General features: G+C 39.5%; 2 protein-coding genes across 2 annotated transcripts in view; one reads left to right on the top strand and one right to left on the bottom strand.

Annotated features, from left to right (window-relative positions):
- UGGT2 (UDP-glucose glycoprotein glucosyltransferase 2) overlaps positions 1–6,754 on the top strand; it is a 72,596-nt gene extending 65,842 nt beyond the window's left edge. Inside the window, exons 37-39 of the mRNA XM_015819231.2 lie at positions 3,216–3,332; positions 4,478–4,622; positions 6,553–6,754. Of these exons, the coding sequence (XP_015674717.2) occupies positions 3,216–3,332; positions 4,478–4,622; positions 6,553–6,575 (285 nt within the window). The 3' untranslated portion in view covers positions 6,576–6,754. The remainder of the gene's footprint in view (positions 1–3,215; positions 3,333–4,477; positions 4,623–6,552) is intronic.
- A 3,725-nt stretch (positions 6,755–10,479) lies between these two features.
- The window catches only part of DNAJC3 (DnaJ heat shock protein family (Hsp40) member C3), a 28,267-nt gene continuing 13,888 nt past the window's right edge, over positions 10,480–24,858 (bottom strand). The window contains exons 5-12 of the mRNA XM_015819230.1: positions 24,602–24,754; positions 23,800–23,981; positions 22,102–22,221; positions 20,329–20,434; positions 20,115–20,235; positions 18,162–18,294; positions 14,728–14,876; positions 10,480–12,419 (exon numbers count right to left, since the gene is read on the bottom strand). Of these exons, the coding sequence (XP_015674716.1) occupies positions 12,265–12,419; positions 14,728–14,876; positions 18,162–18,294; positions 20,115–20,235; positions 20,329–20,434; positions 22,102–22,221; positions 23,800–23,981; positions 24,602–24,754 (1,119 nt within the window). The 3' untranslated portion in view covers positions 10,480–12,264. The remainder of the gene's footprint in view (positions 12,420–14,727; positions 14,877–18,161; positions 18,295–20,114; positions 20,236–20,328; positions 20,435–22,101; positions 22,222–23,799; positions 23,982–24,601; positions 24,755–24,858) is intronic.

Raw genomic sequence — 24,858 nt, 5'->3', positions numbered from 1 at the left:
CAAATTGTTTTCAAGGGAAAAAAAAACAAGAAAGTCCAGTTGCCTTTTGGAAAAGCACTTTTGGGGTCACCTGGAAGATCTCTCTTATTACAGGCCAGTCTCCCATATATTTCATTGGGACACTGTTTGAGGCCATGGCAGCCTCACAGTTGCCTTGTTAGATAACAGTGCTATAACTAAAGGGGGGGTGGGGGAGGCAATCCTACTAATTGGACCTCTTGATGCTTTCTGATATCATCAGTCATAGTATCCCTGGAGCTTTGGAAACACTGAGTTTGTCAACTTTTGCCCAGACCTTGATGTTGAGATATTGCTACTCCACACCTAAAATCACTGATGTGTGATGTTCCACAGGGCTCCATCTTGTCTCCTGTCTTGTTTTAACATGTACAGCAAAGTGCTGGGGAAGTTTACCGAAAAGCTTTAGAATATGATACTCTCACTGCGCTTTTCCCTCCCTTTCAACTCCCTCAAACAATCAGTAACTTGAACATTGCTTAAAATTAAATCCATACAAATCCATTTGCTGGTAGAGAAAATGGACTGAGGTGAAACATGTTCTGGATGAGGTTGCAGCCCCCCCCCCGGTCCCTTCAAGAAAGCATGTTTACCATTTGGAACTGTTTACACACCACACACATACACACACACCACCAGTGTCACTGGACTTTCAGGCTGCAGTTGTAACAAGGAATGTGCTCATCAATATTATATCTAGTAAATCAACTGCAAATCTTCCTGACAGTGACGGGACCTTATTTACAACCTGTATCAGCTATTCTGGTGTACTTTATATGGAGCTACCCTTGAAAAGGGCCCAGTAATTGAAATCGGTGCAATCCATGGTGCTGAGGCACAGTAATCCCATGATACCTGTCTTGAAAGACTGATGCTGCTCATTTAGGCAGACAATCTATGGCAGGGGTGTCAAACTGCCGGCCCGCGGGCTGGATGCATCATGACGAAACCGCGCCCACCCCATTGCCGGCAATGGGGGGAAAGCTCCGATACGTCGCATGACATCACATGATGTCGCGAGTTTGACACGTCTGATCTATGGGACCGCCTCACCCACTGGGATGAACCTGTCTGGTTACTTCAATAAGCAGATGTGGTGGAACCAGTGGCTGAAAAGGAGCAGATCACTCTATGGCAGGGGTGTCAAACTCAATTTCACTGAGGGCCGCATCAGCATTGCGGTTGTCCTGGGGGCCCCGGATGAGTGTGGCCAGAGTGGGTGCAGCCTACTGGGTGGGTGTGGATGGAGTGGGTGTGGCCTACTGGGTGGGCGTGGCCAGTTCTACATCATTCGTGTCAATCGTGCCTGTGGGGGCCTGGGCAGGAGTGGGACAGATCTGAGAGTCTCTGGCAGAAGGGGGTGGGACTGGGGCAAGTGCCAAGGCATGGTCCACCGGGGCAAATGCCAAGATGACCACCACAAAATTGTACATTGGCTCCCGGCTGGCCTGGGCCAGGGCCAAGGCAGCGGGGGCTGTTCCCTCACTGTTTCCAGGATGGCTTTGCGGGCCACATGAAACTACTTCATGGGCCGCATCCGGCCCCCGGGCCTTGTGTTTGACATATCTGCTCTAGGGAGAATAAAAAGGAGGCATTCCACTTTGGAGTCCGTTCAGGGAAGGAAACATCTGAAATTGAACCCTTAGGTCAGAATTCCCCAAACTTCCTGGCTTTGTGGACTGGTGGGGGAGGAGATTGGATGGTTCCGTACAAATGGCAAGGGAGCACGCATGTGCATGCAGTTCTATTTGCGCGAGTGGTGGACATGCACTCACCCGCTGCTCGTGCAAATGGGGATGTGCGCATGTACTTACCCAGTTCTGAACGGCTCACGGCTCGGTTAGTGGGCCAAAACCTAGGAGTTGGGGACCCCTGCCTGAGGTCTATATCTGCCATTTAGCAAGGGAAGGAAGACAGCCTGGCAAGATTCTTGGAATTTTATCAGTGATAAAATATCTTCTCGCACCTAACCACCAGTGGTTCTGGTGGCCTGCACCTGACAGTAGAAGTCCTTCCGAAGAGGCTCCTGTGCCAGAAGCTTGACTCTGGGTATAAGAGGAAGAGTCTTCTCCCCCGAGACTCTCAGACTGAGGAGGTGTGCTTGCTCCTCTTCTTCCACTATTTAGGAAGACACATCTTGCCAAGCTTTTAATTGTTAAAAACGTTTATTTTATTGTTGAATTTTTTATTTTTTTATTGCTGAGTGAATTTGTACTGTATTTTCGAGTAGGGTATACATTCAAAAGTAAAGTAAAAAGTAATAAACAAAATTAAGGTAAGGTTATATGTGAGAGGGACCTCGGAGTCCTAGTGGACAATCACTTAAATATGAACCCAAAAAGGCCAACACAGTGCTAGGCTGCATTAACAGAGGGATAGAATCAAGATCACGTGAAGTGTTAATACCACTTTACAATGCCTTGGTAAGGCCACACTTGGAATACTGCATTCAGTTTTGGTCACCACGATGTAAAAAAGATGTTGAGACTCTAGAAAGAGTACAGAGAAGAGCAACAAAGATGATTAGGGGACTGGAGGCTAAAACATAAAAGGAACGGTTGCTGGAATTGGGTAGGTCTAGTTTAATGAAGAGAAGGCCGAGGGGGGACATGATAGCAGTGTTCCAATATCTCAGGGGCTGCCACAAAGAAGAGGGAGTCAAGCTATTCTCCAAAGCGCCTGAAGGCAGGACAAGAAGCAACAGATGGAAACTAATTAAGGAGAGAAGCAACCTAGAACTAAGGAGAAACTTCCTGACAGTTAGAACAATTAACTAGTGGAACAACCTGCCTCCTGAAGTGGTGAATGCTCCAACACTGGAAGTTTTTAAGAAGAGACTGGACAGCCATTTTTCTGAAATGGTATAGGATTTCCTGCCTGAGCAGGGGGTTGGACTAGATGACCTCCAAGGTCCCTTCCAACTTAATAATAATAATAATAATAATAATAATAATAATAATAATAATAATAATAATAATAATAATAATAATAATAATAATAATAATAATCTCATCACTCTTCCCAAGCTGCAGCCAAGGTCCTCTTAGAGGGTTGGATTACAAGTGTTATTCTCCAATACGCCTGCATTGTCTGAGCTTGATGACAATTGTAATTCAACCTGCACAGGAAATACCACATTGGGTACAATGTACAGCATACTGTTTTCCAAATAACAATTCTAAATCTTACCTTTTTAGGATCTTCCAAATAACATGATTCATCAGGTGCCTATTAAATCTCTCCCTCAAGAATGGCTATGGTGTGAAACTTGGTGCAGTGATGAATCCAAAGAAAAGGCTAAAACCATTGATCTGGTGAGTGGGTGTAAAATTGAGTGAAGTTATGAAGGAAGATCTACTATAAGCAGTTTCAGAGCAGCATTTTTCCACTGTCCCCTGGAATCTAACTAGTAGTAATGCAGATGTTTCTGAGTCAAAATACTGTCTCCATTTTTGTGACATGTAAAAGTTAACAGCTGAATCATGGAAATCATAAAATTGTGGTACGTTGTGGGTCCTGTCTGAATTTGCAGCAATAGGATTTATCTCACAAAGCATCTTGAATTACTGTTCCATATTTCAATTGTACTTTATACCCCATAGCTTGGAAGAAGAAAAGAAAAGCCTGATCACCCACATATTAGCCATTAAGCCATAGCAAGATGCTAACTGAGCAGTAGCTTTGTGGATACTTTCCATTTTATAACAAAAAGAGATTATTGTAATATTAAGGGACAGAATATAAAGTGTGATATATTGGCTGCTTCTATTTCTTATCTATTTTATTAATTTAATTATCAAAGATTTCTTCCAGATTCATCTCCTTGCCTTTTGTAAATTGTAGTCCTGACAGTTGGGAAGCAGCCAGTCCAAAAAAAAAATTTGAATGGAGGGGCTTAGGGTTCCTGAGAGCTGGAGACAGATGCTTTTCAGATGTTCCTGAAACTTAATAGGGTAGCAATTGGAAAGCATGACAAGTTATTCTCTATAAAATATTAATATGAACTTTCCCCCAGAATCATTTGCATAATAGTTGCCAGTATGTCAGCACAGTTCCTTTGTGCAATACTACTGTGGGCAACAAAAATGGTGCATACTTTAGTTTAGTTCAAGAAATTGGAGAGCCGTCATAGTCTAAATCCTGTGTTGGAGAACAGGGAGATAGCAAGGATAGCAAACTTGGAAAACAAATTTGGTTTGTTTCTTTTCTCGGCTGTCATTTGGAAGCACTAGAAATGGAAATATTATCGACTTAACTTGGGATTTTTTACGTTCTGGACTAATCATCTCACTGGGGCTGTAGCATGCAACATTTCTGATAATATAGCTCATTTACAATTCACCCGTTTTCATTTTAATATATGTACGGTTCTTTTCACGGTGATTTTTCTTTTGTGGTGATAGGGTTTTGTTTTGGACTTTAAATCGTGGTAAGCCTTTTTTCCATTCACATATTTCAGTGCAACAATCCAAAAACTAAGGAACCTAAGCTAGAAGCTGCTGTCAGGATTGTTCCTGAATGGACAGATTATGACTCTGAAATACAGAAGCTGTTAAATCGTATCAGAAACGAGAAGACAAACGGGACTCCATTCCATCCAAAAGGTGAGGCAAAGCAGAAACTTCCGTAGCTCATGAAATTGCTCTGGGAAGAGAAGAGGACTTGATTGGTTTTGTTTATCTGCCTTGAAGAGGTAACATTACATGGAGATCTCTAATGTCTCCATAATCCTATGCAGTTGGTGGGACTCAAGAGGGTGGGCACTCCACAAGTGCAGTTGAGCAACACTAATCTTAATTTATATTCATTTTCACCTTCTGTTAAAATAGTTTCAAAATTCTTCTCTGGCTTAGTGGAGTATATCAAATATTTACCTGGGACTCCCCCCCCTTTTCCCACTCAGAAACATAGTGCCAGGGCTATACAAGATCACAGCTCTTAAGGAGAGCACCCGGTCAGAATCTAAGGTGTTATGCATCACCTTTTGGTTGGCATTTGTGCTCAGGGAGAAGTGTTTTGTAGTACTCAAATGCCTTTTTTGTATCAGCAGCCCAGACCTTTTGCAAAATGACCACAGAAACATGCAGCCTATTACAGGATGGGTCAAACTCTGCAAGATGATGGACATGACTTTAGAGCAAGCCCTACCCTTGTACAGAGGGGAATTGCTTTGCGGTGTCTATACACCATCTTGAACACTCTACATGATGCTGCACATACCTTATACCGTAAACTGACTAGCAGTGCACCATGTTTTTCCTCCTTTTTCTTATGAGATTAAAGAGGCACTGAAGCTCAATGGATGAGGCACTGATTTCTTTTGCATTCAGCAGTTGAAGAATAGAATGATTTTTAAAAATTGGTCAGGAGTCAAATTTATAGGCCTCTTGCCAACACTTAAAAGTTTGTTGATCAGTGTCAGGTATAACGTAATGATGTCCAAGTTTGTAACCATTAAAGTGATAAAGTTAATAATAAATTGGATTTGCTTTTTTTTGTTTGTTAAAAAAAAATTCCACTTGAATCCTTGTATTTCCCAGGAAAGGTTTCGTTCCTATATAAGGTAATGTAGGGACATAAGCAATTGAAAATGTTTTTCTGGTGGTTAGTTATAATTCCCAGACACTAGATTTTAGAATTTTTGGAATAATCATGTAATATAATCCAGAAATTTTTCAGTCTGTGTATATTCCTATCCTTTGTGTATAATCTATCCTATGGATAATAAGCCTAGAATTGTGAGATTGAATTTATTCTTCTATGGGTTGATTTTTTTTTCTTTTTATGACTGTAATCCCTTAATTTGGGAGAGTCAGGGCAACTGAATAGAGCCAGTGTTTACTGGCCTGATGCCTATGTGAAGTTCACAGCAGATATTTTCCCTTTGGGATCCTGAGACAGAAAAACATCTTCCACTCCAAATGGGGGGGGGCGAGCATCTTCACCACTAGGCCACCACGCCGCTCCTTCTATTGATTGATTCATGCATAAAATTTTGAATCTATCACCTGTCCTATTCAGAAATGTAGCTACATAATCATAGCTCATTTTGAACTGCTCTGTATCATTAACAAGCAAGGCATTTTTAGTAGGGCCCAAAGTATTCCAAATTTGAAATACCCTTTATAAAAAAGTTCCAACTTTATTAAAAAAAAAAAAAAAAGGTTCCAACCATGCCAGAAGGTTCCATGCTTCCAACTATTTCAAAGTTTGGGATTCAAGATGTTTTACACACTGCTAGAATAGACTCTGACTTGTTATAATAATGCTGGAAGCCAGGTTGGGTAGGAAGCGTGTAAATTGTACTGCAATGCATCTGGAAGACTTCATTAAGGAAGGTTGGGTTGATTGCCATCCATTCTCTTACTAATCAGCTTGTCATGAGCGTAGACTAATATTTGCGGCCCAGTTAAAAAGGTGATCGAGGGAGTGGTGAGAAAATGATTTTAAGAAAGAGAATACTGGTCAGTTTTAACATTGTCTTGCTTTGTAGTGATGTGCATTCAGAATTAATAACATTAAATTCTTTTACAGACTCCAAGCATGATGAACTTTAGGAATATTTGGCAATGCTGACCACAGACAGAAACCAAAAGACTGCTTTTAATGAATGTAATTGAGATACACTGTGTATTTGTGCAATTTTTTTTTAAAAAAAATGATTTTTACATTGCACATAACATGGAACGAACAGACTGTAAAAAATGCGCAGTAAATAAAGTGTATTTGGAAATGACGTGTGTGCCTTTTTACAGAAAATAAGTGGAACCCTTAATGCAGTACTGTATTTAAATTTTAAAATACTTCCTGTAAGAGTTTCTGTAACAATATTTAATACTTAAGACAGTACTTGAAATTACTTATTAAACTTTTTATTCAGCCTGCATCACTTTCAGAAAATTCTATTTCAGTGAACCCCCTCCCTGTCCCCAAGAGAGTCCTGCATCCTGTTCCAGTTTTCCTATTATGGAAAAAAATATTCAGATATACAGTATTCACTGTGGTCAAAATTTTCCATCTGCAAAAAATAATAGAAAGGAGGGAAGCAACCTTAACAAACTTGTGCCACAGACCAGGGGTTCCCAACCTATGGCCTTGCCTGCGGGCCACGGAAATGGCTTGACTTTTGCGCGTGTGGGTGCGCGAACGTGTGATGCGCATTCCACTTGCGCTAGTGCCCACGGCCCCGTTTGCACATGCATGCGGGCATGAACAGGGATGCTAGCGGGGGCGGGTGTCCGCAGCCTGTTTGCACATGCACTGCTAGCCACCATGTGGGGTGCGTGGCCATTTGCGCATGCGCACGGTCCCAGCGCATGCCACCTGCACGAACAGGCTGCTAATGCTGCACCAGTGTGCGTCGCCCTGTGTATGGACGTGCACCAATTTTGAAGCTGCTCTCCTTCTGGTCTGTGAGACTGGAAAAGTTGGAGACCTCTGCCATAGACTATATTACCTCATATTATCGAAGCTAGAAACAAACAGACAGGGACTGCTACGGATAATAATGGTGACATCAGGAGTAACCCATTAGCTCTGCATAGTGGAACCTGCCATGATAAAATAGCGATCTGTAATTATTATTTTTTTGCAACCTGCAAATAGCATTAAAAAAAATCAGAAGAAATACTATGAGAATGTGGCCCTTCAACTCAGAGGGATGTAACTTTGTCATAGATTCACAACTGAGGAGTTTGGACCCCAAAACCAGTTCTTGATCGCTTTGCTTTTAAAATATTTAGATTGTTTGGACGCTGCAGTTTATCATGCAAGGCTTCTGTTAACCCAGATTACCGGAGCTTTGCAGGTGGGACAGAAACATCAAGCAGCCGCGTCCTTTACTAGGTTAAGGCATTCTCCAATCTTCAAAGATTACACATTGATCATGATAACTTAATTCTGTCTCACGCATATCTATAAATATGATTAAAAATCACTGATTCTTCTGGAATGCTCATTGATTTGCTCCATTATGAAAAATGTCAATTAACAAGGAAGCCTGTCCTAGCGTCTTGTGTTTCCTGTGATTAAAGGATCTTCCTCAATAAGTATTTAACTATCTCAGCCTTGCTAGCTCACTGATGATCTTGGGAATAAAGAGGCTTGCAAACCCTTTTCAGGCCCCAGAACAGGTGAACTAAAAAAAATTCCTAGAACATCTGATCAAGAGGCTCTAATGCAGGGGTGTCAAACTGCCGGCCCACCGGCTGGGCGTGTCACGAGGAAACCGCGCCCACCCCATTGCCGGCAATGGGGAAAAAGCTCCGATACGTTGCGCGACGTCACATGACGTCGCGAGTTTGACATATCTGCTCTAATGACTGAAAACAATGTGTTTGGATTAACTCTTATTTGCCTTTAATCTCTCCTCGAGTTTTGTAGAACACCTTTGAAAAACTGTGCCCTTGAGCTTCAAGCTTGGCTTGCTGGCTAATTCTTAGTATAAAGTAAGGCCATGCAGAAAAGAAGCTTTGGTGTGCACACACCTAAAATGTATATCTGTTTCTTTTAAAGCAGCTGTTATCTTTTTCCAATCAGACAAAGTATCCATTTGGAATCAAGTATGACAATCCCCCACTGCAAAATATGATAAAACAGATAAACAGGTTTCAGTTAGCCGGCCACAAAATTAGATTAAAAAAAGAGAAAGTTTACTACTTTGACTGCTCTTCCTGTAAAGGGGGAGACTTGGCAGTGGTTCCCATGTATTGTCACATCATATATTAATGGGCGAAGGACTGAGATGTTCTAGTACACCTCCTAGTAAATATTTAGTATTACTTTGGTCTCATTGCTGTTCAATATAGAGAAGAGTGGGTTCCAAACACTCTCCCACTAAGAGAGGCAATCATTATTTTGATAATTATATGTAACTGGCTTTGATAAAACAGAATTTTAAACTTCAGATTTCAGACACAATGAGAAGATGAAATGTACACTAAGGCCACCAATTTAATATAAAACCACACCGCCACAAAATAGCTTCTGGATTTCAAATTAGTAAAGTTTAAAAAGAAATATTAAGATTTATGGTTTTTTTATGGATTCGCTTCAATTTGAATTTACTGTAATTATGAACAAAACTGGCATTCTACGTTCCAGCCACTAAAACAATTTTTCTCCTATTTGTTAAGACAGGCCATAGATGTCCTAATTTCATACCGGAAATATTTATTTTGCAAGTATACGGTTTTCCCATTTCTAAATTACCATTAGTTGCATATTTGTCGCTGAAAACTGCGCAAAAGGCCAAAGTCTAATTCCTTGTGTCAACTTATTAAAGCAGAGTAAACTTGGATGGCTAGATCAACTCTGACCTGGTTTCTAGTGTGGCTATCTTTCCTTCATTTGAGAAGAATAAAGGATGGGGAGACTTGTATTTTAAAACACTTGAACCTTCTTTCTCATGACTTTCTCCTCATAAAGTTGTTGCTTGATGTGCATGTTGAGTTCAATCCTAGGTGCAAATAGTCCATTGGGCTATTTCCACCAATTTCTCAGGTTTTCCTTTATGTGGACTTTCTCACCGAAAGCTTTTGTAGACCACTATGACAATTAGAGGATGCCTTAAATGTTGTCAGTTTTTTTAAAAAATGTGACTGTAGTCTTAAGGGTTCACCAAATCTTCTGAAGGTTTGAATAAAGATGCCAAAAACTCAAATAAGTTAGTGATTATTAGGGATTTCAGCCAATTTCTATCTATCCTTAGATATTTATCTTCATAATCTGAACTATTTACAATATCCTCATAGGCTACCAACTGGAACCCAGTAAGATATTACAACTGGAGTTTATAAAAGTACAGTCATGACTGTAGACCAGAAGTGTCAAAATGGCAGCCTGTGGGCCGGATGCGTCACGTGCAGGCCACACCCACCCCAGCTCCGCAAAGGCAAAAAAAGTCACGATACGTCATGTGACGCAATCAAGTTTGACACCCGTGCTGTAGACTATTCCAGATTGTAGGTAGCTGTTAATTTGGTAGCATGGTCTACGGATTAACATAAATAAAATAAATACATGTAAGATCACTGCCAAGGGAAAAAAACTGAGAATGAATCAACTCATATAATATGATCCTTGGAGATCATCTTGCACCATCTTGTCAACCACCACAAATGGATCTCTAGTTTTTGTTTAAAAACCTGCAGAGGAGAGACAGCATCATTTTCCAAGGGAGCCTGTTCCACTGTTAAACAGCTTGCTTTTTAAGGATATTTTTCCTGCTCTCCAATCAAAATTTACTTCCTTCAAATTAAAACCTGTTTTCTTTCCTAGGGAAAAGAATAACAATAACCCGTATTTTTTTTACCCTCAGCTGTTGAAAACCATCATTCTTAATCTTTGAGGTCTTAAAATATACTGTTTAAGTAAAGCTATTTTGAAAAGGCAAAGTTCCCATTTTTTTTTCACATTTGAGGCATTTAATTCCATGGATACTTTTCGGTAGCAATTGGTAACTGCCTTTTAAATTGCTTCTTTAATTTCAAAAGGAATGAAATAAGTTCGTTTTTTTCTAATTTCCACCAAATCTACTCAGAATCACTAAAAACAGCATAACAAAGCAATTTCTATTCATTACTTGGAGTAGAAACAATTTAAGATTTGACACAATTGTTAACTTCAGAATTCAACTTGTCCTATCCCTCCCACCCCCAATACAGCCATAAAACCCTCAAAAGACTTCCTGACTGAGGATTTAAAGCAATTAAAACAACTCTGTGCTACTGCTGAATACTATTTAGTATTTCTTTACCTTCAGAAGAGCATCATAGTTTTCATAGACTTTTATCTTCCCCCTTTCAACCCCTCCCAGAGCTTTATTAGAGCAACACTTCCAAGGCAATGTTTTATTTCAATTGACCCAGAAGCACCGCCGAACCTTTGGGTCAATCCATGTGCAGGCCTGATGGCGTCTCTCAGTTCTGGCAACCTCAATGCTGCCCAAACCACGTCCTGTTCAATTGAGGACTCACAGGATTTGGTCCAAGAAAGCGAAGGGCTGTCTTTCCCTCAACCCCCATTCTAACAATGGCACTTTATGCGGTCCTTTATAGCTGTCCAAAACATAAGGATGATTTGTTAATAGATAACATCTATCCTTCCCAGCATTTCTGGAGTCATTCTTGAGGAGAGTAACATTAAAAGCACTTTGTGGGTCCTGGTTTATGTCTGAATGCTCACTCAACAAGCGTCCATATAGTGGCACATTTTGAAATGAATCCAAATCATTTCCAAATCATTCCTAAAGAATGGAATGTTACACACAAAAGCTAGGGAGATTCAACCACTCTTATTTTTCAGATGTTTGAGGCTTGCGCTGAAATAGACTGGGCCGTACATATGTTATTAATGAGAGTAAGCAAGGGGAAAGATGAGTATCATTTTGTTAAGTGTTCAAAACAGCGTTCTTGGGGGAAAAAATGGATGTGAAAGAAAGGCAAGTTCAATATTACATCCCAAGATGACTCCAGGCTCCATTCTGAATACCATTCATAATATCAGATTTCAGTTGCAGGAAAATACTTTCAATCGGCTCCGTGAGTTATTAGTCTATGCAACCACAGACATGCATATAATAGTTGTGAAGATGATCAACATAGTCATCTACCACCCTTTAAAAAAAATCTTCAAGAGCAGAACAAAGTCCTACTTATTATGGGCAATATCTCAGTCCTGCTCAAATGTCAAGCAAATTTTCAGTGGAAAATGGTTCTCTACCACCTGCTAAAAATTTAATTCTATTTAATTCTTTAGAAGCAACCAGAAGGAGAGATTTTAATCAGAGAAAATTGTCCTTGTAACATTGATTAGAACAACTTAAACTGTCTACAAGCTGGCTGCAGTGACCAACGTCTGGACGATCTAAACGATCATATACTGCAGATGTGTAATACTTCCAACAGTCAGTTGAGGCTTCAGCATTTCCTCTTGTGGTAACTAAAGATGGAGTAAATTTTGTTTTGTTATTTCAAGTTATTTCAAATGGTTTAGTAAACTTTTAAAGTGCTTTCTTGAGTCAGTTTCTTTTCAAACATGGGTTTGTCTTGAGGTGGAGCTTTGATGCCCCAAACTATCAAACAGATTGGTATTATTGATATGGCTGGATTTGCTATCCCTTTTGAACTATCACCAAAAAACTGGCTCTCATTAATGTTCAAAGACTAGACCGTAATTTTAAGTTATCTAGAAAAAATGCAGATTGCCATATGCAAAAGGAAAAAAAATGAAAAGAATATAGCAGTTCTAATTGAAATGGAATTTAAACTGGAAAGGTCCTCCAGAACTGAAGGGGTCGAATCCTTGCCAGGAATTCCAGGATCGGTGAAAAGGATGCCCTCCACCTTGCTGACTCTCAGCATCCAGTGGGTCTTCTCCTGCATCAAACTTCCTCCGCATTTCTAAAAAGATACAAAGATGGTGATCAGCTGAATCTGAACTCCGTAAGCTTTCATCCAAAGCTTTTGATTAGAAAGCCACTACGGCATCAACTACCAACAATGAACAAATAAGTAAAAAGCAATGGTGCAAGTATGGGCATAACTGCACTCCTAAAAAAAAGAGGTGGCAAAATATTTTGGAATTTGCTTGCTCCTCACACATAATAATTTTCTCCAAAAGGCAACATACTTATTCAGAATAAATAGATTTTATCTTCTCCCCCCCCCCAAAAAAAAAACCCATGAGAAAGTTTAGAGCTTGTAAAGATAATTTTTTTTGACCAAACTGGCAAAAATTATTGCGATAAGACAAATTATTAACATTGCTATGTGGATTTTTCACAATATCAGTTAGAAATTATTTTTCCATTTTTTCCCCAGCTGGCCTTCACGAGTACCTAAATTCCACAATCATTTCTAAGAGAGTATTTATTAAGACAAGGGCTCCCTCCCTAGAAACTATTCAGAGGATGGGATGCCCCAACACTAGAGACACCATTGATTAGCAGGGTCAAAGGCAGCTGAGTTATTAGATCTTCTTTGCCACAAATGGTAGCATTTTGTACTGAACGAAGGCATAGTTTCCATCATGTCCCTTATACAGCTGGTCCCATGTTAGTATTTTATAAAATGTGCAAAATCAGTTATTTCTCTGACTCAGTTCAGTACATATCTCCATCCCTTTTTAAATTTGGGAAATTGATGCAAATCAGTTATTTTCATAAACAAAGGCTAAAGTCACCTTCAAGTCAAATTCAAATCCTACTGATGACGTGGACAGTCATAAAATATCACAACCAGTTGCTGCTGGTTTCTCACACAACATTTTACAACTTCCCAACCTGCAACCCAATAGTTGCCATCTCAGTACTAAGGTAGTTATTTGTACTAAGGTTCAAAAGTAGTTCTCATTTACCAAATATCTCATTTAGCAACTGCTCTTACAATGGTATAAAAAACCAGCTTGGGACTATTTTTGATGACTGCAGCATTCCAAGTCACATGATCATCATTTGTCTGCTTTACAACCGGCTTCCCACAAGCAGGGTTAATGGAGAACACAGTGGTAAAATCTCAAGTTGCAGTCATATGACATCTCACTTAATGACCTAGGTGAGTGGTGGCGAACCTATGGCACGTGTGCCAGAGGCGGCATGCAGAGCCCTCTCTGTGGGCACACGTGCCTTTGCTCCAGCCCCACCTCCCCCGTGGCCCTTACCAGCAGCCCCCCCCCAGAGGAGAGGCCCCTGGACGCAGTCCGCACAGAGCAGCGCAGCCAAGGACATGGCAACCAGGCAGCAGGGACAAGACTCCGCCCTCGCGCCCTGTCATGCGCAGATGATGCTACGGGGCGTGGGTAGAGGGCATGGCCACCATGGCGCTGCAGGGCTGCCTGGGCGATCTGCTGCAGCGGGCCGTGGAGGCAGCAGGTGGCCCTGTGGGCTGGGGGTTGGGCACTCAGTGTCTAAAAGGTTCACCATCACTGACCTAGGTGATTCACTTAACAACTAAATGCAAATTGAGGTTATACGCCCATTGTGCTCCACTTATAAACAGTGGCACTTAGGAACAGAATTGCCAGTCCCGGTTTTGGTCACTAAGCGAGAGCTATCTATAGCCGCCTGCTTAATTTCCAAATCCAGATGAACCAGTCACCAGCTGAAACCTGGGGTCACAATAATCAGGGTCACCTGTACTCCTGGAACCACCCAGCCCCCAAATTCACTTCTCACAAATCATTGTGGCTGATTTTCAATGGCTGCTTAATCTGTTACTGAGGTTAACTATATTGTTGGATTTACACAACACATGGAACACTCATGAACACGAAGCTTGGTTAACACTCACCAAGCTTCAGTTATTGTGCCAATGTAGCCATTAGGTTAAGCATATTTTGTGAACATGGCTTAGAACTTAAATGTAATAGTTTTAAACAAAATGTCAGAGGGAGAATCACTGTGGATGAGTTTTAAGCAAAAAGCTCTGAACTATTGCCTGTTAAAAAAAATCTCAAGGATAGCTCTAAAGCACAGAAGGTTGGATGTGCAGCTAACAGTAAAAATGCTATTATTTTACTTCACTGTATAAGCCATTTATCAAGCTTTCTGGCCCATATATCAGCTGAGTTCCTTCAACACTGAAATAACAAGCACTGGACACCGAAGGAAAATGAATGTTGATTGGTCTACAAGGTGAAGTGAAAAACAATCCAACTGGCTCACTTCTTTTTCGGAAAGTAAGGAAGCAGACAAACTATACATCTATCTACCTGGATCTGTGAGGACTTCTTTGGCAGCTGCAATATCAATAAATTTTTTCTCTGCTTTCTTCTTCTCTTCTTCATCCTGAAAATTATCTGGATGCCACTGCATTGCCAGTTTCCTGTAGGCTTTTATGATTTCCTGTTTTCTGGCATTCCTGTCAGAAATATAAGAAATAACCTGAAATTATCTCTTCATTCCATGGTAAGATTTTTAAATTAAAAAGTAGAGACTTGCATAAATCCAGGCAAGATAACATTTCCCAGAAGAATCCTTTTCCACTTTGTTTTTCCCAAAGAAAATACTTCTCTCATTAAACAAAGGAACAACAGAAGGCAGCAAGTTAAGCTGCAGGTCCTTCAAATAATTCCCATGTGCCATATAGAACAATTCCATCAGTCTACCAAGGGCTGGCAAGCAATAACCAAGCAAGGGAGGCCCATGAATCAGAGCAGGGCCTCGGGAGCAGAGCTGCCGCATCTTATACTGTGACGCGGAGCTGCAAAATTGTATACAACATTTTGCTAACTCAGTCTTGTTTAATGACCAATTGCAGTTATGACAGTAATGAAAACATAACTTGGCCACCAATCCTTGCATTTGTGACATTCGTAGGTTTGCAAAGTAAAGGAAAGCTACAGCAAGACTGTAAGCTCAGTCAAGTGTTGCTTAATGACCAAGTTGCTGGTCCCAACTACAATTGCTGAACAAGGACTACCTGTATCCTAATTTTATCTTTTGCAGTTTGAACTGTGACACTTAAAGGTGTGTTTTTCACACACCATATATATATATTGGGTATTTATTATCAAATATACAGTATGTATACGTGTGTGTGTGTGTGTGTGTGTGTGTGTGTGAGTGATAAATGCCCAATAAGTTTATACACACACACACACATAAATAGTATAATAAATAAATAACAAAATCACATACAGGTAGTCCTCGACTTACGACCACAATTGAGCCCAACATTTCTGTTGTTTAGTGAAACATTTGTTAAATGAGTTTTGACCCATTTACGACTTTTCTTGCCAAGGTTATTAAGTGAATTACTGAAATTATTAAGTTAGTTAACACAGTTGTTAAGTCAATCTGGCTTCCCCACTGACTCTGCTTGTCAGAAGGTCATAAAAAGGTGATCGCGTGATCCTGGGACACTGCAACCGTCATAAATATGAGTCAGTTGCCAAGCGTCTGAATTTTGATCATTATGACCTTGGGGATGCTGCAACGGTCATAAGTCTGAAAAACAGTCATAAGTCATTTTTTTCAATCCCATCGTAACTTCGAAAGGTCATTAAATGAACTATTGTTAAGTCAAGGACTACCTGCATAATAAATAATAATAATGATCTCAGCATGAAGAGAAGTTAAGCAATGGCTCACAAACTAAGTTAAGCTTCTATGCGAACCAACATGAAGGAATGGACAGATCCTGCTTGAATGGGTTCTGCTTGCAGCAATCTGACTTTGGCCAAGCTATGGTATACCTGGGCCCCCCTAATTCGCCTCATTTCTTGCCAAGAACCACAGGGGCTCCCCAATGCTGCTTCTACAGAACAGCGAACCAGCTGCTCTGAGAAGGGCACGTGAAACATGCAAACAGAAATGCTGGAGACTTTTCAACAAGGCCATTAAATATATGACCATCTTACTCCTTAAAAGTTAGAAAATATCTCACCCACAAGGTTAGCTAAAATGGCTCCAAATTTTTCATCTATATGCTGGAAATGTAAATTGGCAATAGGGACCTATTACCATATGTGGTGGGAGTGCTCAAAAGCTTGTGATTTTTGGAAGAAATATTAATGATATAGAGCTTAAACCAGAACACTTGCTATTAGGCATAACTACATAGAAATACGATAAAGGGATATTTTACCTGATGTTACACATTTTCACAGCTGCTAGATTGGCGTATGCACAAAATTGGAGGAATAAAGAAACTCCAACAGAAGAAGAGATTTTATACAAAATTTTATCGTGTGCCGATATGGACAGGCTCACAATGGAAATGAAGGACAAGACAGAGAGAGTCAGATTATTTTGAAATCTGGGACAAATTTTATTACTGGTGTGAATCAAGGGGGACTGTTCGGGTTATAAGCTAGTGTTAAGATAGAAATATATATAATTGTATGTTAGTATATATAGAAATAAATTAGATATTGTATTGTATAGAAAAAGATGTATGTATATATAGAGATTAAGAACTATATGTATGAAGAGGAACAAATTGTTAGAAATAGGTACACTGGAATGTTACGTTATGTCCATTTTTGTTTTAACTGTATTATAAATAAAAAACTTTTTTAAAAGTTTTTTTTTTTTTAAAAAAAAGTTAGAAAATATCTCAAGTCAAAAGATTTAATAAAAATCATCTTCTCCGTGGATTCAAAGCAATCCCACATAGGATTTTTCACTAACACTGAACAGAACTTGGAATTCTGGAAAGAACATCTGGAAGAAGCCAAGACCCGTCAATAGATGGGAATTCACAGATATTTTGGCTGTCCTCTTTGCAGGCATCATCTTCTATTATATGGCTTAACTTCTGTTTCACAGGGAAATATGCAGAATGATGACTCCCTGTGCCCAGGATGCTCAATTCCCTTCAAGCCCTACCTGGAAAATAAGCCCTAATACATATTTTGGAGCAACAATTAAAATAAGATCCGGTCTTATTTTCAGGGAAACACGGTATGAGCCATGGTGGCACAGTGGTTAGAATGCAGTATTGCAGGCTAATTCTGCTGAGTGCCAGCTGCCTGCAGTTTGACAGTTCGAGTCTCACCGGCTCAAGATTGACTCAGTTTTCCACCCTTCCGAGGTCAGTAAAATGAGGACCCAGATTGTTGGGGGCAATATGCTGACTCTGTAAACCGCTTAGAGAGTGCTGTAAAGCCCTGTGAAGCGGTATATAAGTCTAAGTGCTATTGCTGTTATGTTGTGTTTGCAAGTTTCCTTCTAAGTACAGAACTTCCTAAAGATAGTTTTGAGAAACTCTTTCTTACAGGCTTTGTAAGAGGGTAATGCATCATTTAGAGACCACTCATTTCAGCGACCATTGAAACCTACAAAAGTGCTAAATGATTGGTAGCTATGACCAGTCCTTCAAGTTCCAGCATCTCCCCAGTCATGTGATTGTGATTTCCAACATTCCCTGCTGGCTTCCCACAAAGTCAGTGGGGAAGCTGGCCAGGAATTGGAAGCTGGAAGTTGTAGTCATGTGAGGTCCTCACTTATTTGCTGCAAGTGGGACTGCCTCAACTGCTGTCACAAAACAGCATGGCAATGTGATTTGGCATTTTATACCCCCGTCGCTTAGTGAATTCCTGTCCCAACTGCCACTTTAAATAGAGGACTACTTCTATAGCCTCTTGAAGAAAAAGCAGCATTTACGCAAACTATAAGTGCTTGTCCATTGCTAAATGCTTACCTTTTAACTCCTAAAATTTTATAGTAGTCCCTCTTTTGAGATTGCTTGAGCATCCGCTGGGCTTTCTCAAGACTTTCCAGAATCTGTTGGTCATTATCACTGTGTTTTTTAGCAGTTTCATAGTCCTGGATAGCTATCATAAAGACAACAGAGTTTTATTTAGATAGTTGCAATACAGTAATTCATTTCCAGCCTAGCCAGATTTCAAATGGCATTTATTTAAAATCTGATAAAAGAAAACAAAGAATCTTTATCCTGTCACGTAACAATAAAGGAAATGCTTCCACCTCTATTTTAGCATCCTTCACCACAGTCTACTTTGCATTTCCCATGTAATGAGTCTTTTTTGGGATTTTGGTTTCTAATTTTGGAACACCTCGTTATGGATCTAAAGATATCCAATTCTGCTAAGATAAAATAACAAATCATCTTTTAGCAGCTGTTCTCTCAGTAGGCATTACATATATCTTTTTGTTATTTCTAGGCACAATAGCAGGAGACAGGGTCCAATTTATACCATTTATTCGGTGGTTGTGTCCAATCCCTTTTTATAAAATATTGTGAAAATATTTCTGATGCTCCAGTGATTTAAAAATATTCATCTGCAAACAAAACAGAAGTCTGTCTTCTCTTTTATTTTTGCTAGCCAGTCTACTGTGTTGTACCATTGAACTATTTTGACTGAGAGCAGCCAGAACATTAAAAATTGAATATTATTCGCTTCGAAAGTCAGCAGGAGATGGCTCTTATTGCCCATCCTATAAACTTATAGTGATATTTAAGCTGGAAAAGGAAAGTTGTGGACTTTTCCACCAAAAAAACAGCAATATAGGCAAGATCACTTCACTGGTTCTTTGAAAGTTAAAACTTGGTAATGAATGAGTATCTGTGGAAGCATTACTTCTTCCACCCACTCTAATACATCTTAGCTGATGGTTGCATGCAGATCGTTACACGCAGACCTAATGACACAATCAATGCCGTGTAGTTGTTAGATTTATCAGAAAATTAGATGATTTATAAGAGGGGGCCCCAACCTGTTTGGAACCAGGTTGCGCACGTCTAGCAAGCACTTGTAGGCAGCTCCATTTGTGTGAGTGATGGGTTCTCGCACTCACGTACGAAGCTCCATTTGTGCAAATGGCAGGCAGTTGCATGAGTGGCAGATGCTCGTGCCTGTGCAAAGGAGCTGGGCACACGCACGCCTGCCATTCACACAGAATCATCCTCTCTCCTCCCCAAGCCATAAAGGTTGGGGACCACTGATTTATAAAATTTGCAGCATCTAACCTTATTTTAGTGATTATTTTTTTAATTGAAACCTCCAGAATGGAGTCCCAAATTAGACGACAAACAGCTTCACCATTTAAGGGGAAAACAAATTACACACGTAATTTGGTGGCCGTTATCAGAAGATTGGTGCGGAGGCATTCCATATTTTTGTGTACCTCTTCTGAAATCGGAAGCGGATGTGCTTGAGAACCTATATAAGCTAGTAAAAAAAACCCACCATCTGATGGAACTCCAGTGTAGACTTTAACTTGGAAGGAGCTGTATATTTGGCTTTGAAGGGTCTGTCACTTAAGTCCACATGGTTTGCATAAAGATAATTCCCAAATCGAAAATTTAACTACAGTTGCACTTTGAGATGTCATCCCAATATTTTGTCCATGCCTACTTATTAACTGGCTCCTTCTGAACCACATCCAGAGTATCCCAAACCACTTCCTGTTCCAGAAGATTTGCTTTCTGAAAACTACAACCCTTGAACAGCTGGATCAATATGATCTTAACGAAAAATCTTTCCCCAGAATGGAAGATATTACATTTCCCTAGTTCCTAGTCTGATTTGCTCAGTATAATGTCAATAAATAATCCAAATTACTCTGTACTGATAAACTCACAGGTAAGCTGGACACCCCATAAGTACGTTTATTATCCTTCAAAGTGTACCTTCTTCATACATTTCTTCTAGCAAGTATGCTTCCGCCCGATCTTTGAGGGCATTCACATTTTCTGGCTCTAGCTGCAGAACTTCAGTGCAAACTTTAATGGCTTCTGTCGACTGTTGATTCTGAGAAAAGTGAGATGGACCAATAAGGACAATAAGATGGAGCAGCAAGTCATGATGTTCTCAATTGTTTTGCCCAGTGAACTGAATGTTTACCTTTGAAAGGCAATGACAGATTCTCTCTTTGGCTCGAGTAGTGTAAACAGGAATATTTGTCTCCATCTTCATAACTGCCTCATACTTCTCAGTGGCTTCCTGATACCTATTGACATTAAGAAAGAAAATCAGCAAACAGTATATATTTCCATTTATTAAATTTAGGAAAACAAATTATATTGTCCTGTATTTTACAAAGGGCAAGGTAAATACACCAGTGCTCCATTTTAGACTGAAATAATGATACAGACACCATATTTTACCAACTGGTTTTCAGAGAGTTGGGAAAATGGCAGGAAATTGTTCCATTAGTTTTCAATATTGCTGATTACTGAAAGATGCAGGAGTTGCAGAAACTCCTGCAGATCAGATGGAGACTGTGCCCTTGCCACAAACCATGACATTACAAATTCTTGGAGCAAAAGCTGCTTCTCTGAGAAGTAATTGGGATGAGCCATCATGCTCACAACCATGTCCTTTCAATGGATGTTGGGTTCCAATTAAAGAATTGGAAATAAACAGCAAAAAGCTAAATACAAATTTAATCTAGAAAGTTTATAAAGGATCTAGACAAATTTGGAATATTGAGACATTTACTGTAAGATTTTGAAAATAATTAAATAAACCGCTTTTTTCAGGAACCAAATTGTTTTGTCTATCTTAAGTTATAACAGAGATTTAAAGATTTTCTCATTATACAATTGGATACCAGAGGGGACTAAAGATTCCAGGCAGAAAAGGAAAAGAAAAAGTGTAAACTTGCTTTTGGTTGTGGGTTAGTACAGGGATCTACAAAATAATACAAATTGTTATAATAACTGAAATACTTCAGATTTGCAAAGAATGGGGCCAGAAATTAGTTACAATGTTTGCAACGATGTTGGCTTCTGTGGATAGACTATGTCTAAAAGATGTTAATGAAAGAATGACATACATGAAGCAATTTTTACCCAATAAAGAAATAGTAGAACCAAAAATATTGGATGTTTTTAAAAAGTATGAACTACAAAACAGAAAAGACAATTAAAGTGGAAATACAAATGAGAAGCCAAGACAATGACCTTGGTAAGATTTTCTACCAGAGATACCAAAAAAAGTTAGTTAAACTTCTGAAAATCAAAGAGGACATACAAATAATAAACCAGGAGAATGATCTGGGATGACTTTTTACTGGATTTATGAAAAAGATTTGCTAAAGCCTTGAAGACATCTTTGGGATGGGAAAAAAAATAAAATTTAAGGCCAGACCAAATGCTCCATCAACATCTGTAGAAATGTACAGTGTTGTTTAAAGACAGAGCAAGGAGCTTAAATTATAAGGAAGTAAATTATGGCTAGACAACAGAAAAAAATCTGCCTTGGGAGGTGATGGACTCTCCTTCATCCTAGTCTTTTTAACCAGAGGCTGGATGGCTATCTGTTGGGGATATGGTAATACAGAGCAGACACTCCTGAACTGGCAAGGTGATCTGTGTAAAGAGCCATGGAGAAGAAACTCAAGCAAGAAAACAAAATCACAAAACAGATGACTGCCTGAGCAGGGGGTTGGACTAGATGACCTCCAAGGTTCCTTCCAACTTTATTATTATTATTATTATTATTATTATTATTATTATTATTATTATTATTATTATTATTATTATTATTATTACTATTACTACTACTACAACTACTACTATACTCACCTTCTTACTACTACTACTACTATACTCAACTTCTTACTACTACTACTACTACTACTACTACTACTACTACTACTACTACTATACTCACCTTCTTTCCTGGATGAGGTCTTCTGCTGAAACAATCTGCTTATTGAGCTTCTTTACTCGCTTGTAGTGAGAAAAGCACTCCTTATGGTCTTGGTCCAATTTCAGACATTCCCGCACTTCACTTTGCACACAGGAAACAACAAGGGAGAGAGAGAATTGGGTTGTGGGATCAAGATAGTAGTGTTAAAACACCCAGAGCACAGTCTTTGGCTCCTAGCCTGTTTGCAAAAGACCCATTCCCCTCGGTTCACTTCCTCTGCAGAGAAATAGGGATATTAATCACCTCTGCATCAGATGCATGGAGAAATGTAACAAAATGTAAAGGCCTTCACATGCTATTGCTGATTACATTTTTTTATACTAAATAGTTAGTCATGGGGACTGGGAACTGCATTCTCCTGCTCGAAGACATCTGAGAAAAACTTCCAAGAAATATCTCCATCCACTCTAGAAAGTTTATTAAAGGAATTTCAGAATATACAGTCCGGAGAAGCTGCAAAGTGAGAGCATTTATACAGAAGAATTAGTAATTTCCCCAATTCTTTAATATAAATAAGAAAATACCAATTGTATATATAGTACACTGCCTGGAATCAATCAAAGATCTAAAATTATTGGCCCTTTTCATAGAGCTCAATTGTTACATGTCCAGTATTATTGCTGTCACCTCTTGCACGCAAATTATACACACACATGCACGCACACACACATACAGAGAGCTTTCCTCTAGTATTAGCAGAAAAGAAACACAAAATCAACTGATGCTGTTAAAAAAAGTTAGCAATAATCTCTAAATTATTCAGCCGTTCAGAGCTAAGACTTATTACTTGCAGTAATAAAATCAATAGAATTTAATTACATTTATGATTTTATATCTTTATAATTCATTATCATTTGAAGAAGAGTCATTTTTATGGGTGGGCTATTGAAAAAAAGAACATATTTTTTTGTATCTACTTTCCTTGAAGGAAGAATCACACGGTTATCAATTTGGGCAGATTACATTCATTTTATTAGTAGTGATGGATTAATTCATTAATTAATTCATAACATTGTACACTCTTTGCTTAGTTCTCTCTCTCTTGTCAACTACTGTTTAATAATAAGGGAACAGAATTTGGGTTTCCCTGAGAAAGGAATACTCTGAAATGCAGAGGGAGGGAAAAAAGCATAAATTCGGATTTTGAGCGAACACAGAAACTTATTTTTTGTGGTGCATCTTAGCTTCAGGATTTGCTTTGGTCCTTTAGTATTGTATAGTCCAGGGGTAGGCAACCTTGGCTCTTTTATGACCCGTGGACTTCAACTCCCAGAATTCCTCAGCCAGCATGGCTCAGCTTGGAAACCTCTCCCTTTCCCCTCAGCGTGGCTGGCTCAGGAATTCTGGGAGTTGAAGTCCACGGGTCATAAAAGAGCCAAGGTTGCCTACCCCTGGTACAGTCCACCTTAAAACCTGGCATAAAGTAGTGGTATGGAAATACACTGAACACTTCTTTCTCCTCCAGCTCATTCTGGAACTTTTCCCTCCCATGGGGAAAAAAGAGAGGAAATTGGAAGCCTGGGAGAACTCCACAGCCATGTTCCCCCCCCCCCAAATAACCTATCCTTCATTTTGGCAAGGAGTCTTTCCATTCAGCGCAGATTTTCTAAAATTCTAAATATTTTTTTGCTTCTCCCCACAGATAATACTAGCATTTACCTTAGAGACATTTCATGGTCCCCTAGTTCATAGTATATTGTGCTGATTTTATAAAAAGCTTCGGTATTATCGCTCTTCAATTTGGCAGCAGCCTTTAAGTCACTGATAGCCTTCCCAGGCTCCCCTTCCTTAATGTAGCTTTCAGCTCGAAGTTCCCGCATATCCGCATCCCAAACGCAAACCTTGAGAAACCAAAACGAAAGGAGATTTTAATCCTACTTGTACTTATTCAGAATGACTCTCCCACCTAAAATGAAGCAATAAGCTACACAATGCCATACATACTTTAAGAATTGGATAACTATTTCTACACAATTGGAGCAGCATGTTCCAACACAATTTTTGGAAACTGTGCGGTTAGATTAACCTGATAAGATAACAAACGAACAAAAGGAGGTTCACTCCAGAGGATTTCATGAATACATTTGTAAATTTTTGTGGCAATGGTAAAGAAATTGCTTGCCACTGCCTTCTTCCAGGATGTTTCTTCAACTTCCCAGTCCAGGCTACAGCTCCAAGATATCCTAGGAATCTCTCATCTAATCAGGTCCAATTGTACTTAGCGTTGAAAATCAGGCAAGTTGAGCTATGTGCTACTATTCAGCTGGGTAGCAAAACTGAAACTCTGCCCCATGAGGGAAAATCTAGTTTACAAGCATCTGGTGAAAAAAGTATACTTACCTGAATGTTGCTGTGATTCCAAAGTAGATTGGTTTGGAACTTTGAATTCAAGATTTAAAGAAGAATTCAAAAGTCGTAACCATGCTTACATCTTGGCATCAATTTTCACTCTGGGACTTACTTCTAGAATTTTATCCAAGAGATTGATAGCAGTGTAGTAATCGTTCTCAAGAAAGGCAGACTGTGCTTGGGAACGCAGGCGCCAAGCCTCATCCGACTTCAACAACTGAGCGCGGGCTTCGCCTTCTTCTTTATCACTGGGGTTAGACAGGAGCTGCAAGTAATGAGCACACATACACAAACACATACATTACACGTTGAAATTCAAAGGTTGACAAATGTATCACCCTGTGTTTGACATCCATTGACAAACCCAGA

Source organism: Protobothrops mucrosquamatus, unplaced genomic scaffold (genome assembly GCF_001527695.2).
Source record: "Protobothrops mucrosquamatus isolate PMUCROS unplaced genomic scaffold, P.Mucros_1.0 scaffold876, whole genome shotgun sequence".
NCBI classification, from domain to species: domain Eukaryota; kingdom Metazoa; phylum Chordata; class Lepidosauria; order Squamata; family Viperidae; genus Protobothrops; species Protobothrops mucrosquamatus.
This window is presented reverse-complemented; position numbering and strand designations above follow the sequence as displayed.